At 41.3% G+C, this 14,330-nt stretch overlaps 1 protein-coding gene across 1 annotated transcript; it reads left to right on the top strand.

Annotated features, from left to right (window-relative positions):
- Positions 1-7,943: 7,943 nt before the first annotated feature.
- On the top strand, positions 7,944-13,262 carry LOC145417180 (uncharacterized). Its single transcript, XM_080285957.1, has 5 exons — positions 7,944-7,965; positions 9,223-9,369; positions 10,286-10,477; positions 12,354-12,454; positions 13,042-13,262. Exons 2-5 carry the CDS (start codon positions 9,249-9,251, stop codon positions 13,099-13,101), a joined length of 474 nt encoding a protein of 157 aa, XP_080142083.1. The 5' UTR covers positions 7,944-7,965; positions 9,223-9,248; the 3' UTR covers positions 13,102-13,262.
- Positions 13,263-14,330: the final 1,068 nt, after the last annotated feature.

The following is a 14,330-nucleotide window of genomic DNA, read 5'->3' as shown; positions in this document are numbered from 1 at the left end:
ACTGGATCCTCCTGAACACATGGAATCCACTGAACCGACCTGAACCTACTTGAACCAGAACCAATACCTCTTGTGTGTGTGTGTGTGTGTGTGTGTGTGTGTGTGTGTGTGTGTAGCCAGGAACACCATATCACCACACCATATCACAGTCACCATATCACACCATACCTAATATATCAGTGTACAGCACTCCACACATCCATTTTTATCTCACGTACAACCATTACTTTTGAAGACTATTTAGTTGTCTGGTGGTCCAAGAATGAACTTATAAGACCGTCATCGTACTGAATGGGTTTAGAACACACACTACCACAATGCCCCACATCACATGCTTCTTCTCTCTTCTTACTCTCCTCTTCTTATCCCCTCTCTACCTTCCAATCACCTCTTTCCCTTCATCCATCTTCTCCCCTTTCTTCTTTCTGTCACTGCTCAGTTCTAACTCTCCCTTCTCCTCTCCCTTTATCTCCTTCCTCACCCATCTATACATTCTGTCCATTATTCCTCATCTTTCCAAATTCAAATTCCTATTGGTTTACTGCCCAAGTAGTTACGTGTAAATCATATATACACAGTAAATTTGCGTGGCTGGACCCGTTAAATGTGATCATTTTTGGCAGGCCCCTTGTAAATGATTTATTTAAACTAAAGCCTTAGAACTGGTCAAATCTGTTACAAGATTATAACTAACTATACATTCAGGCATTTCTGTATAAAGTAATATTTATATATTGATATACAGTATACATACATTAATTGCATAACGCACCACCAAACACCACTCAGAACCAAACACCACCCATAACCAAACACCACCCATAACCAAACACCACCCATAGCCAAACACCACCCATAACCAAACACCACCCATAGCCAAACACCACCCATAACCAAACACCACCCATAACCAAACACCACCCATAGCCAAACACCACCCATAGCCAAACACCACCCATAACCAAACACCACCCATAGCCAAAACACCACCTATAACCAAACACCACCCATAGCCAAAACACCACCCATAGCCAAAACACCACCCATAGCCAAAACACCACCAATAACTAAACACCGCCCATAACCAAACACCACCCATATCCAAACACCACCCATATCCAAACACCACTTACAACCAAACACCACCCATAACCAAACACCATCCATAACCAAACATCACCCATAACCAAACACCATCCATAACCAAACACCACCCATAACCAAACACCACCCATAACCAAACACCATCCATAACCAAACACCATCCATAACCAAACACCACCCATAACCAAACACCACCCATAACCAAACACCATCCATAACCAAACATCACCCATAACCAAACACCATAACCAAACACCACCCATAACCAAACACCACCCATAACCAAACACCATCCATAACCAAACATCACCCATAACCAAACACCATAACCAAACACAATCCATAACCAAACACCACCCATAACCAAACACCACCCATATCCAAACACCACCTATATCCAAACACCACCTATAACCAACCATCACCCATAACCAAACACCATAACCAAACACCACCCATAACCAAACACCACCCATAACCAAACACCATCCATAACCAAACATCACCCATAACCAAACACCATAACCAAACACCACCCATAACCACACACCACCCATATCACACATATCTAAACGCACACAACCATGCACAACACATAACCAAACAACACCTGTTATATGAAATTACTTAACTGATATGTATGCACACCAAACTTGGTAAGGTAATATATCGAGTTGTTCTTACATATAATAAGTATCTCAAAGCACCCACACACACACCGATACATTGGCACGTACAAACACAAACACCATCACAGGCACGGTCACATACATATATACATACGGCCACCTACACATACACGCAGAGTACTGTACTTTTAGGCATGGGATTACACTTTACACAAAACAGTACAAATACTCCATACATAATACATAATACGCATACTCAGATAAAACATTTGACATACTTATACAATCGAATCTGCATATACATCTGCACTGTATTCAATATAAATGTGTTAATCATTTCCTTGTATTAGTTTTGAATATATAGTACTATTTTTGAGGTTGTCATAAGGATCATTATATTCTATACATCCATATTAGCCTACAAATCTCTTCTGTGTTTCTAAACTGGGAAATGCTGGTCTGAGGTTGTGTCTGCGTCTAGTATTTATATTTTGTACATCAAAGGCTGTTGATAATTGAATAAGATTATGTCTGTGAAGTTGGTCATGAATAAATTTCAAACACTCAAGTTTATATATATCAGGAATCTTAAGAATATCATAGGTTTTAAATATTGGAGTAGTGTGTTCCTGATTACTGACTTGACCTATGGTTCGTATAATTCTTTTTTGTTGTAGCACTAAAGACTGAATTGTAGTTTTATTAGCGATTCCCCAGACAACATTACAGTATTGTAAATATGGGTAAAACAACGTATAGTACAGTATCAGTGGTGTGTCTGTAGTTAACAAATATTATTCCTCTATCTGTTTTTCATCTATCTACTTCCCTTCCTTCCCGTCATCCATTTTCCTTCTTCCCTCATCTCCACCCTCTCCCATCTCCACCTTCGTTCCATAGGCCCTCTTCCTTCTCACATGTATTCTTGTTTCCTCCCCCTCCCCTTTTTCACCATCCCTCTCCTCTTTCTCCATCCTCGTCCTCGCTCCTTTCCCTCCCTTCCCACACCGCACCACTCACATCACAGATATTATTGCGTATTTCTGGACTAGTATGTAGTTTCAATTTAAACTATGTGTTTTCAAGAATAAATTATTAAATGCATCTTGTGCAGTTTGTGTGACCTGAGTATTACAAAGACCTTGTAATTTAATAAATACTTTTAAATGGTAATAACTACCGGTAATATTTTTTTTTTACAGAAATCTAATGAAACGGAAAAGTAAATCTATTGTAGTCCAAATAATACTAAAAAATTAACCTATTCATATTTTTTATGTAATCATTAGAGGTACTTCTTTAAAGGAACACAAGCTTGCCGTGGAGAGGAAGCTTGGCATCTCAGTCATCAGCTGAGCTATACTAGTCTGGTTCGTTCTTTTGATGATTTCCTCCACCTATAGTGGAGGCCGAGCCATACATTAGCTCGGTCACTAGTCTGGTGCAGCCATACTAGACAGGTTCCTTGTTAGGCATCACAAGAATAATCTTACCTCGCAGTAAGTGGCTGACTTGGCCCAGTGAGCAACCAACGCACAGCTAAACATATACAACTAGTTCTATCAAATCATGGGCCACAGTTCCTAACAGCAATGGAGAAATTGGCCATAACGGGATCAAACCTACTCTGGAGGAAGGGGCGCGAAGAATGTCTATGTTTCTCTATCTAGCCGCCTTTGGAAACTAAATCTTGGGACTTGAAACGTCCTCATTCTTGCCTGTGAAGCCAAGTTGGTTCTCCTTATCAGGGATGCGAGTGATGTAAACAAAGATATCACAGGTCTTAGTGAGGTCACAACACCTGGTGAGGCATTTGTAGAACTGTCTGATATTTATGTCTTGCGATGCAAAGGCAAACATGAAAGGATGCAACATGGCTTATGATTTTTGGTCAGTAACAACTGAAGTGTGTGGTAGGTGGGAGAAGAAAGAGGCGCTCACCATCCACTCACTCGGGTGTCTGCCCTTTCCTCTCCATCCTTCTTTCCTTCCATTCTCTTCTGTCTTTCTTTCCTTCATTCTTTCCTTGTCCTTCTGCCTACGGGTGACTTTACACTCCCTCTTCTGTCTTTCTTTCCTTCAATCTTTCCACTTCCTTCAGCATGTGGGTGACTCTACACTGAGTGACAAGCCAAATGGTATCCTGTGCACCAGGAAACCATTTACTATGCTGGGTGGTAACCATATAACCAAATTTTGGCGCCTTGTGGTTTAGTGGGTAATTATTGCTCTCCAATCGGATTGAGCCGGTGAAGGTTTATATCCAAGGGGTGGTTGGGGTTGATTGCTCATGTAATGCCACTCGGGGATGAGTGAGGCTGGTCACTCTCATCTTAAATGTCGGGACCAACTGCCTGGCCCCGGGCTCCTACGCTCCTCATGGGGCAATGTAGGATTGGATGATGGATGGATGGATGAACAACTGAAGTGGCTATGATGCAAAAGACTTTAGTATAAAGTAAATGGTGCAACAGGAAAGCTAATATTATAAAAGATAGATAGATAGATAGATAGATAGAGAGAGAAAGAGAGAGAGAGAGAGAGAGAGAGAGAGAGAGAGAGAGAGAGAGAGAGAGAGAGAGAGAGAGAGAGAGAAATTTAATCCAATTATATGTTTCAAAGTCTGCTTATAAGGTCGAGGAGAGAGGAAACTTTATTAACATGAAAAGGAAACGCTGAAAAGAATAAGACCTGGCATACGTTCATGATGGGAGACATAAAATTTAAGGCAGGTAAGGAAAAGGACTTTCAGAATATTTAAGACGCTCTGTTAATGAAATTTAAGGCGATTAATGCCTTCTTCAGTACAAGCAGTGTAGGAAGTGGATTTGGAATAGACCATTTGGTGAAACGAAGAATGATACAGAGTTCATCTTCACTGACACAAGACACGACGGTACAGAGAAGAATATAACTGCACTGAAAGGGGCATATGTAAGACGTAAACAAGAAGAAAGAGGGGTTACTTGGTGTCGGAGCTCACAAGAGAGAAGAGCTTAATCCGATGTGAACAGCCCTATCCTAGACCGGTGAGAGAGAATTAGTTTGTTAGCTCAGAGTAAATATTCGCAGTTGATGGATGAAGTAGACCAAGACAAAGCGCAAATGAATGAACAATTAAAAAAAAAAAACAGGTACCGAACACCTGTACAAGTAGGAGGAATACTTTTCTTCCAAACTTTACAGGAGTAACGTTACGACTGAGGAGCCAGTCCAGGATATGGAAATAGTGGACACAGTAATTCGCAGCATACAACTAAAGTAAACAGAGTCTTAGCAGGAATGAATATGGATAAAGCAGAAGGTCAAGCCGATCACACCAAGGATATTATTAAGGATACAGGTGACTGCAATGAACGAAAGATAAAGACTTTTTACGAGACAGAATAAAGATTAAGGGAATATATGAATTAGTTTTGCTATAGACACAGACCAGCAGAGTGAACAGACTGGACTTTCGTAGCTATACGACTGCTGACCATATTATAGTTATTAACAAGGTACCTAAGATAACTTTTAGACATGAAAAGTGAGTTTCCTGGATAAGGGGAAAAACTACAAAACATGAACAGTTTATGTCCCTGGCAGAGCAGACAACAGACGGACAACCAGAGCAACGGAGAGGCAGGCACGAGATGACTAACAGAAAGAGCCAGACAAGAAGGAAAATGGAGATATGAAATGGGGAAATTGCTGGTATTCGGTGGACAAGGCTAATAGCTAATACTGTACGACGAGATGGAAAAAGATGAGAGAGGTCTTTGCCCTGCAGTGGAGTGACTCAGGCTGCAGTTGTGTGTGTGTGTGTGTGTGTGTGTGTGTGTGTGTGTGTGTGTGTGTGTGTGTGTGTGTGTGTGTGTGCAGCAAAGCTATATTACTGTTGAATGTGTGTCCAAGCGTGTTTAAGTGTGCTGCCACACTTGCTCCAAACATTTGATCGACAAGAGGAAACGAGGCTCAGGGGTCCGTCCAACGTTAAGCCTCAGATACTGCAGCAGCTCTAACCCGGTGCGTCGCTTCGTCTTACCGATCACTGCATTGAACACGTGTGGCCACACCTAACACCAACTTGCAGGCTTCCGCTCGGTACACTTAAACATGTGTTCTTCCTTCCACACACCTACCGTAGGCAAGTGATTCACGCCACGCCAGCAGATGCTTATTAAATTTATTGCCCTAAGAAATACGTTCCTGAATTTACCAGCCTTATCGTACCATTCAGCCAATTACAGGAGTAATTGACAGTGTCTGGTGTGCTAATGTGTCGAGAATTATTAGTAAGAAGGGTAGATCTGCGTGTGAGTGGGATTTAGATGAAAAAGTGAGCGATTAGAGTGAATTTAGGTGTGTGGGAGGAGGAGGGAATGAACTCACAAGTTGGTGGAATTCGTTTGAAGCGGCAGACTCTGACTCTAAATAATTAAGAAGAAGAACAACAACAATATGATGATGATGATGATGATGATGATGATGGAGAAGAAGAAGAAGAACGCACGTAACCATCATCATCCTTCATAATAACAATAATAATAACAGCAACAATAATAACACAACCAGTCATCACCATCATGATCATCGTCATTATCATCATCATCAACATCATAGTAATAATAACAACAATAATAACACAATCATCACCATCGTGATTTTCGTCATTATCATCATCATCATTATCATCATCATCATAATAATAATAAGAACAACAATAATAACACAATCATCACCAACATGATCATCGTCATTATCATCATCATCATCATTATCATCATCATCATCATCATCATCATCATCATCATCATAACTACAACAACAACAATAATAATAATAATAATAATAATAACAATAATATTAATAATAATAACAATAATAATAATAATAATAATAATAATAATAATAATAATAATAATAATAATAATAACGAGGACAATAGTAGTCGAGTGTCACAAATCTTCTAAAGCACTCAGGTGTGGTGTTCCTCAGGGTTCTGTTCCTTCACGGAGTCTCTCCTATTCATCAAGTATCAAAAAATCATCTTTCCATCCTTCCCTCTTTACATTTTGAAACGATGAACCTATGAACATATTTTACTGTAACTCCTCATAGTTATACATGGCCAGTAATTTAATCAGTACGGCATGAAGAAAAAACTTTATGCCACGTAAGAAGTAAACAATTTATTCGGAAATATTCGGGTAAAAACACACGATAAGCAACAGCCAAATTGGAACCACCTGTCACCCGTGTAATAATAGTATTCTGATTAATTAACTGCATCTATTACCTTATTACGTACACAGAACTCCCACTCCTGTCTCACGTACAGGAGTAGAATAAATAACGAAAATATTATGCTAGAAGTAGTCATCGATGGACTAGGTCAGACGAGGTATTATCATTACACTTTTCATCAGAATACCAGGTAGTCTTTATTTTTATACTTTAGCTGGGAATCTGGCAGTAATGAGATTAATAAATGCAAGATCTAATCCATGTCTCTCCTAAGGTATGTAAAATCGTCTGCAGATACATACCTGTATAACAACACAAACAAAAAATCTTAATCAGTCTACTATGTCCTATTATGAAGTTTCCTAAACCTTCTGTGTGTGTGGTGTGTGTGTGTGTGTGTGTGTGTGTGTGTGTGTGTGTGTGTGTGTGTGTGTGTGTGTGTGTGTGTGTGTTTAACATCTGTTCTCCAAGTTTTTTTTTGCTAAGATAAAACAGTCTGGGAACAACGTAAATCTTAACTGGTAACAGCAGAGCACCTTGAAAAAGAGGTACCTCGATGTGACTCTCTCTCTCTCTCTCTCTCTCTGAACATATTTTACTGTAACTTCTTCCCCTCCTCTCTGTCACCGTCTTCCCCCCTTTCCTCCATCCCTGCCTCTTCTCACCTCCATAATTATCTCCCTTCCTGTCTCAAGGTCCTTGCATGCTCTACTGCCCCTTTCCCTCCCTCCTTCTCTCTCTCTCTCTCTCTCTCTCTCTCTCTCTCTGTCACCGCACCCCCTTAACTCGCTCCCTCCCTTCTCCGTCCCCTCTTTCCTCCTCTCTCTCCTTCCTTCTTCCCTCCACCGTCCCCCATCCTCCCCCCATTACCTCACCCTTACTCCTACATATTCCCCCGTCCATCTCCCTTTACATTCTCCTTGGTTTCATCTCCCTATAAAAGACGGAATCCACACCTCTCCACTTCACTCCACTCATCTTCCCATCCACAGCAAAGAATCAGGTAACCTCATTCGTAAAGTTAATTCAGATACAACCCATTTTATACGTGCCACCTGTTAAGATTTCTTCACCTCTGGGCACTTCCCATGGTGGAAGAAAGTACAAATCTCTATTAACGCTGGTTATCCTATCACTACTACTAAGTCTTTTACATTAAGCACGCGGTAAAACCATCTGATTTTCTTCAGTTATGGGAAAAAGTCTGCAATGGAATTGAATAAAATCCTTGATTAACTTAGAGAAAACCGATGGCTTTCACAGCCTAGAGCAAAATAAGTTACTAGTATCGTGTAGATTTGCGGCATAAAATCTCGATTACACTTTGCTAATCACTCACTGAAGATCTAAAGCCATAATTTTATTACCTTACTTCCTGTTGGTAATATTCAGAAAAAAATCACCTCATGAGCTAAAGCTAAGCACATTTCATTTCTCCTATAAACTGATTTTTTCTCGCTCAGTATCTTTCAATAGGAAAATAGTTTTTTAAGAAATTTAAAAATATACCTGGAGTTGTTTGATCCTTGGTTCTCTTGGCATTATTTATCTCTAACTTGCCCTAAAATTGTCATCTCTCCATCGTGAATGCTGATTTGCAGTACGGGGTTAACACTAGAATATGACGATAGTCAAAGAAGGGATGTGACGCCGAAGCTTTGTCCTATCCTACCAATGAACTGAGTGAAATAAGCTGCAAAAACACGTAAATCTGGGACAAATTAAGGTTACAAAGAATATAAGCACGTAACTTTACTAATTCTTCACTCCTCGCTCACCCTGCCCTCATTTTCCATCTCCATTCCACACACTTACTCACCACTCATCCCTCACACTCCCTTCCCATACCTGCCTTACCACTTCCCCATTCACTGCCCACTCATCCCTCACTCTCCGTCCCCTTACCTGCCTTACCATTTCCCCACTCATTCCCCACTCATGCCCCATTCTCCCACCCTTTACATTCCTTCCCGACTCTCAGAGACATTCCTCACTCATCCCCCATTTTACCTCCCTTTACATTCCTTCTCCATTCACACACACACACACACACACACACACACACACACACACACACACACACACACACACACACACATCTCCCACTCTCCCTCCACGTACCACTTCTCATCTCACTCTTCACACATCCTTAACTCTCCCTCCACTTATTGGCTTTCAATAATTTCCCACTCACTCTCCACGCTCCTTCCCTTCACCTACCTTCCCCATTCCACATTCACACTCTCGCTCTCCCCTACAGGCACCACCACCACCACCACCACCACCATGCGAACGGCCCTTCTCAGCCTCGTCGTCATGGGTCTTCTGGCCGGAGGAAGTGTGGCAGGGAGTTTCCTGCCCTGCAGCAGCTCCGACATCTTCATTCACATTGTTCTTCCTGGGATTCGTTAGTGGCTGTGTTTTGGTTGCCGTCTGAATGTCACTCTCATTCGCTGGTTCTCCTTTTAACATGTATATTCACTCACACATGCATTCGTACACTCGCTGGTATCAGATGGTGTCAGATATCACACACACACACACACACACACACACACACACACACACACACACACACACACTCCTACATCCCTTCAGCGGTATTCATTTTATTTATTAAGTCACTTACACCAATCATTCACACAGGCACTAAACCTAAGGCAGCTTAAAGAAAGTTTCTACTATATACTCTCACTCCCTCAGTCTTAATTAACTCCCACAGACACACGCACTCGCTTCACCCCATGCAGGTTCACTCATACTCCAATGATGCGCCATCTTACTCATTCATTTATTCAATATCCACTTATGGAGATTGGTGAAAGTTTCGGAGACGTCCTAATTCAGGTTGTTTCTCCTACTGTCACAAGGTTACTATAAAGAAATTACTTTATTTGCATTATTTTACTATTCATGGATGGGTGGAATCTACCAACACCTGCATCAGATAATACACTTAGATTTCTATTCCTATGCTCTAAAGTCTAAACCATTCACACAGCCAAAGCAGCATATGAGGAAGAGCCTTTCGTCCTCTCTTTCTGCCTCCCATTTCTTTTCCGTTTATCTCAGTCTTTTCCGTTCTTCCTTTGCCTCCTCCTTAACCTGCCCTTCTACTAACACCTCCTTAACTCTCCACAGCCAGAGCAACAGGTGAAGGAGAGCAATCACTACCTCCAACTGTGTACAAATTCCTCTCCTTTTTTCTCCGGCCTTTCTGTTTGCTCCGCTGTCCCTCTGTCCTCCTCCCTCTTTCAGATGGCTTCCCTACCTCCCTCTTTTCTCCCCGCCACTAATAACCTCATTTTCCTAACCCTCTACAGTTGAAATAATGTGTACGTGGTCGTATATGTTACCCACGTGCAAGATCAACGTCATAGGCTGCCTCCTGGAACTTGACATACTCTGCGGAGACCTCACGGAAGAACTGCTGACAACGATAAAGGAAATTTTGACAGAGTGCGTCGAAGAGATGAAACTTGATGTGAACTTGGAGCTTCTCGCTAAAATTACCCGTAATGTCACTCTCTTTTACGCTGATTTTCACAGTCGCTCGTTTTACCCTGATTTTCACAATGTCACTCTCTCTTACGCTGATCTGCATTAATGTCACTTATTTCAAGCTGATTTTCATACTGTCACTGTTTTAAGCTGATTTTCATACTGTCACTCTGTCTTACGCTGATTTTCATATTCTTACTCTGTTTTACGCTCGTTTTCATATAGTCACTGTGTTACGCTGATTTTCACACTGTTTCACCGTCTCTCATACCACAGCTTAATGTTATGTGACTGTATTAATCTGACTCTCATACCCATGCTTTATGTTACGTGAATACTCTGGCTCCCATACCTTAGCTTAATATTGTGTGATTCTGTTTTACAATGGCTCTCATACCCTGACTTAATGCCATGTGATTCTATTTTATTTTGGCTCTCATATTCTTTTTTACTCTCTCATATACTAGACTTATGCAATTTTGTTTTACTCTGGCGCCAGTACCATTGCTTTATTCCATGTGATTCTGTTTTACTCTGGTTTATATTATTTTGGTGGCGGTACTATGACTTTATTCTGCTCTCACGACATGCTACTCATTCCAGGTTGGTGGTGTCGGAAAGCAGGAGAAAGCAACCTGTCACTCTCATTCTGTTTCTCAGCTGTCTAATTTAATGGTCTACGTAAAGCTATCTTAAAATTACTTCACTCTTATCGTCCTCTTACTCACGGTTTACCCCAGCTGCTTCACTTCTTGCCACTCAAATCCCAATTTGCTTTATACTATACACATTTCCCACACTCCTGGATGGTCACACCTCCAGTTAAAAATCTGTTTCAACATTATCCTTCCTCCTTCGTCTAGACCTCAGTATTTCCCTCATTAACTTCACTTCTGATCTGTTTACTGTCATCAATCTCCTGCCACACCTCTCTCTTGGCTGTATCATAACATACCCTGATCTGCCTATTCCATTGCACTACGTCTACTTTAACACGTCCCTGGTCTTTCAAGCTCTTTTAATGTCCTCTTTCACTCTGCTATGTCATCTAACTCCACATACAGACCTGGAGCACTTTATCACCAGCACTTCCATTCTTTTTCGGTCATTAATATTCAAAGATCGCTCCTTGCATCAATACAGGACCGTCAGGGTCACCTTCCTTTCATACCCTGACCCTTCCCCATGCTTCACAGTGCCCTAATATGCCTCATCTCCTATCCTACGACTTACTTCAGGTCCCTTAGTTCTATTTGGTGCTTTGGCAACTTTTAAATTCCTAAAATACTGTAGTTCCTCCTATTCTTTCTTGATCAAACTTACATAGCGTTCTGCTCCATCTGTTTGTTAGATGTCATCACCTCGGCTTTTCTTGTATTCGCTAAACTTCTACCCCTTAATATCAAGACTTATTTTCAGTTTATACTGGCAAACTGGATTCATCAAGCAGTTCAGTGTGGTGAATCTGTTTAATCTTCAGGCAAATTTGTTTTTTTATTTGTAGTGTGGTAAATCTTTTTAATCTTCTGGCTAATTTGATTTTACTCGTGGGATGTAGAGCTCAGATAATGACAAGACAATAACGATGTCGATGACGAAGATATTACACTGAATCCTAAAGAACCAGAGTGAAAAAGATTTTGTCTCTCTCAGTCACACCCCCTCCAACATTCCCCCACACGCCTCACCTGCCTTGCCCTTCCCTGCCTTCCTCTACATTATCCTGCCCTGCATTCCTCATCATTACCCTGCCCTGCATTCCTCTTCAGCCTGCCCTGCATTCCTCTTCATTACCCTGTCCTGTCTTGCCCTGCCCTGCGTCCTTTCAAACATTAGGCAGATTCTCTAATCACTTGACCTAATCGACCCTTTCCCCCTCCTCTACCACAGTCGACACACCACCTGAGGTGATCTTGGATATCTTGTTAGAAATCTTCGGTGTAACAAACATCGTGTACGTCCTCCTGTGTGTGCTGCAGAAACTTGGCTTGGTGAGTAAGATAGATAGATACAGAAAAATTGACGAAAAGAGAAAGAGAGAGAGAGAGAGAGAGAGAGAGAGAGAGAGAGAGAGAGAGAGAGAGAGAGAGAGAGAGAGAGAGAGAGAGATTATCTGATAATTTTTATTTTATAGTAATAAAAATATGTATTAAGATACGAAGCTCGCTTTCACGATCATTATCACTCTTTTGTGGAAATTTTACTTTAAGTGTTACATCGTAGTTGTTCCAAATACAATAACCCCTAAAACTTACCTCTAACCTGAAAATAATCCATAACGCCTGTAACCTCTCTCTCTCTCTCTCTCTCTCTCTCTCTCTCAAACCTGAAAAAAATATCCATAATCCCAGTAACTTCTCTCTCTCTAACCTTTAAAAAAAATCCAAAAAGAAATATAACTTCTCTCCCTAACATGGAAAAAAAAATCCATAACCTCTCTCTCTCTCTCTCTCTCTCTCTCTCTCTCTCTCTCTCTCTCTCTCTCTCACCTGAAAAAGATATATAAGCCCTATAACTTATACTCTATCCTGAAAAAAAGATCCATAACTCCTACAACTCTCTCTCCTCTCCCCCACAGTTCTACGACTTCTTCTTATGCGTGAGTGGTCAAAGATTTGGAATTCATCCTCTTTTCTGAACACGTGGAACCCGCTGAACCGACCTGAACCAACGTGAACCAGAACCAGGACCAATCTCCATTCTGTGTGTGTGTGTGTGTGTGTGTGTGTGTGTGTGTGTGTGTGTGTGTGTGTGTGTGTGTGTGTGTGTGTGTGTGTGTGTGTGTGTACGCGTGCGCACGAGTGTATCTGTCAATAAATCCACAGCAGCATCTTACATTGTTTTTGTTACCTAACTGATACACAGATCATAATTTTTTTTTTACAGGGTTCTGAATGATGGTAATTAAAGTGATAAAAAGTATCATATGAATTCATTTCCACTAGAGCTATAAGGAACGGTAATGTAATAATTTATATAATTCCCTTTTCAACAAAACCCTTAATTGTAGTTCTTCAAGGGAACACTGCTTTGTCTTGGTGCTGAAGCCTGTGCGTTCCATTCATCACAGGAACTATACTAATCAGGTGCAACCACACTGGGAAGTTTCTTCACTAGGGATCAAATGAAAAGTGTTCCCCTGACACTAAGTGCCTGAACCGAACATACGAGGTACCAACTCAAATCTTCTTCTAGTAGTTTACCATCTTGCGGTCTACCAGGTTCTTTTCATAGGATAGGGAAGGAGTTGAGAGACGTTCGTATAACCGGTCAGCGAAGTTGCCCGGCTATATCGACGCCACCACGTGAAGGGGTCCCTCAGCAGCACCAGCCTCTTTCTAAACCACAAAGACGAGTTCCGTCAAACCATGGTCTATATTCTTCAGCAGCGATGCAGCAGATGACTTTAGCATAGTTCGCGCTGATCCGGAGAAAGAGGTGTCAAGAATATAGGAATTTTTACAATCCAGGCGCCTTTGGAAACGAAACCTTGGGATGAGCAGTCGGCATGAAGAGTCCAGACCTCTCTCCTGCTTTTCTCTCCATGGACTTTGAAATTCCATGTGGTGAGTCCGCAGCAACTGACAATGACGACACTACCTGGCCAGATATAATATCATCAGTGTTGGCTGCTGCGGGTTTACCACACCGAGCCGAACGAAGTCGTTGTACAGCAAACGTAGGAGTGTTCGGAGAGACATCGAAAAATACTGCTAGCTGTATCGTGGAACAAGAAAAAAAGAACCTTTCTTTAAAATGGACCAGACGAATGTAGGAGATACAAGCAATCAAAAACCTAATTTTTCATGCAAGGAAGAAACAATCAAAGACTAAAAACCCAAAAAGTCCTTCTTTACACGGAAAACA

Source organism: Coenobita brevimanus, chromosome 109 (assembly GCF_032717465.1).
Source record: "Coenobita brevimanus isolate Jiangsu-jjx chromosome 109, ASM3271746v2, whole genome shotgun sequence".
Lineage (NCBI taxonomy): Eukaryota > Metazoa > Arthropoda > Malacostraca > Decapoda > Coenobitidae > Coenobita > Coenobita brevimanus.
The sequence above is the reverse complement of the archived record's forward strand: the minus strand, read 5'-3'. Positions and strand labels throughout refer to the sequence as shown.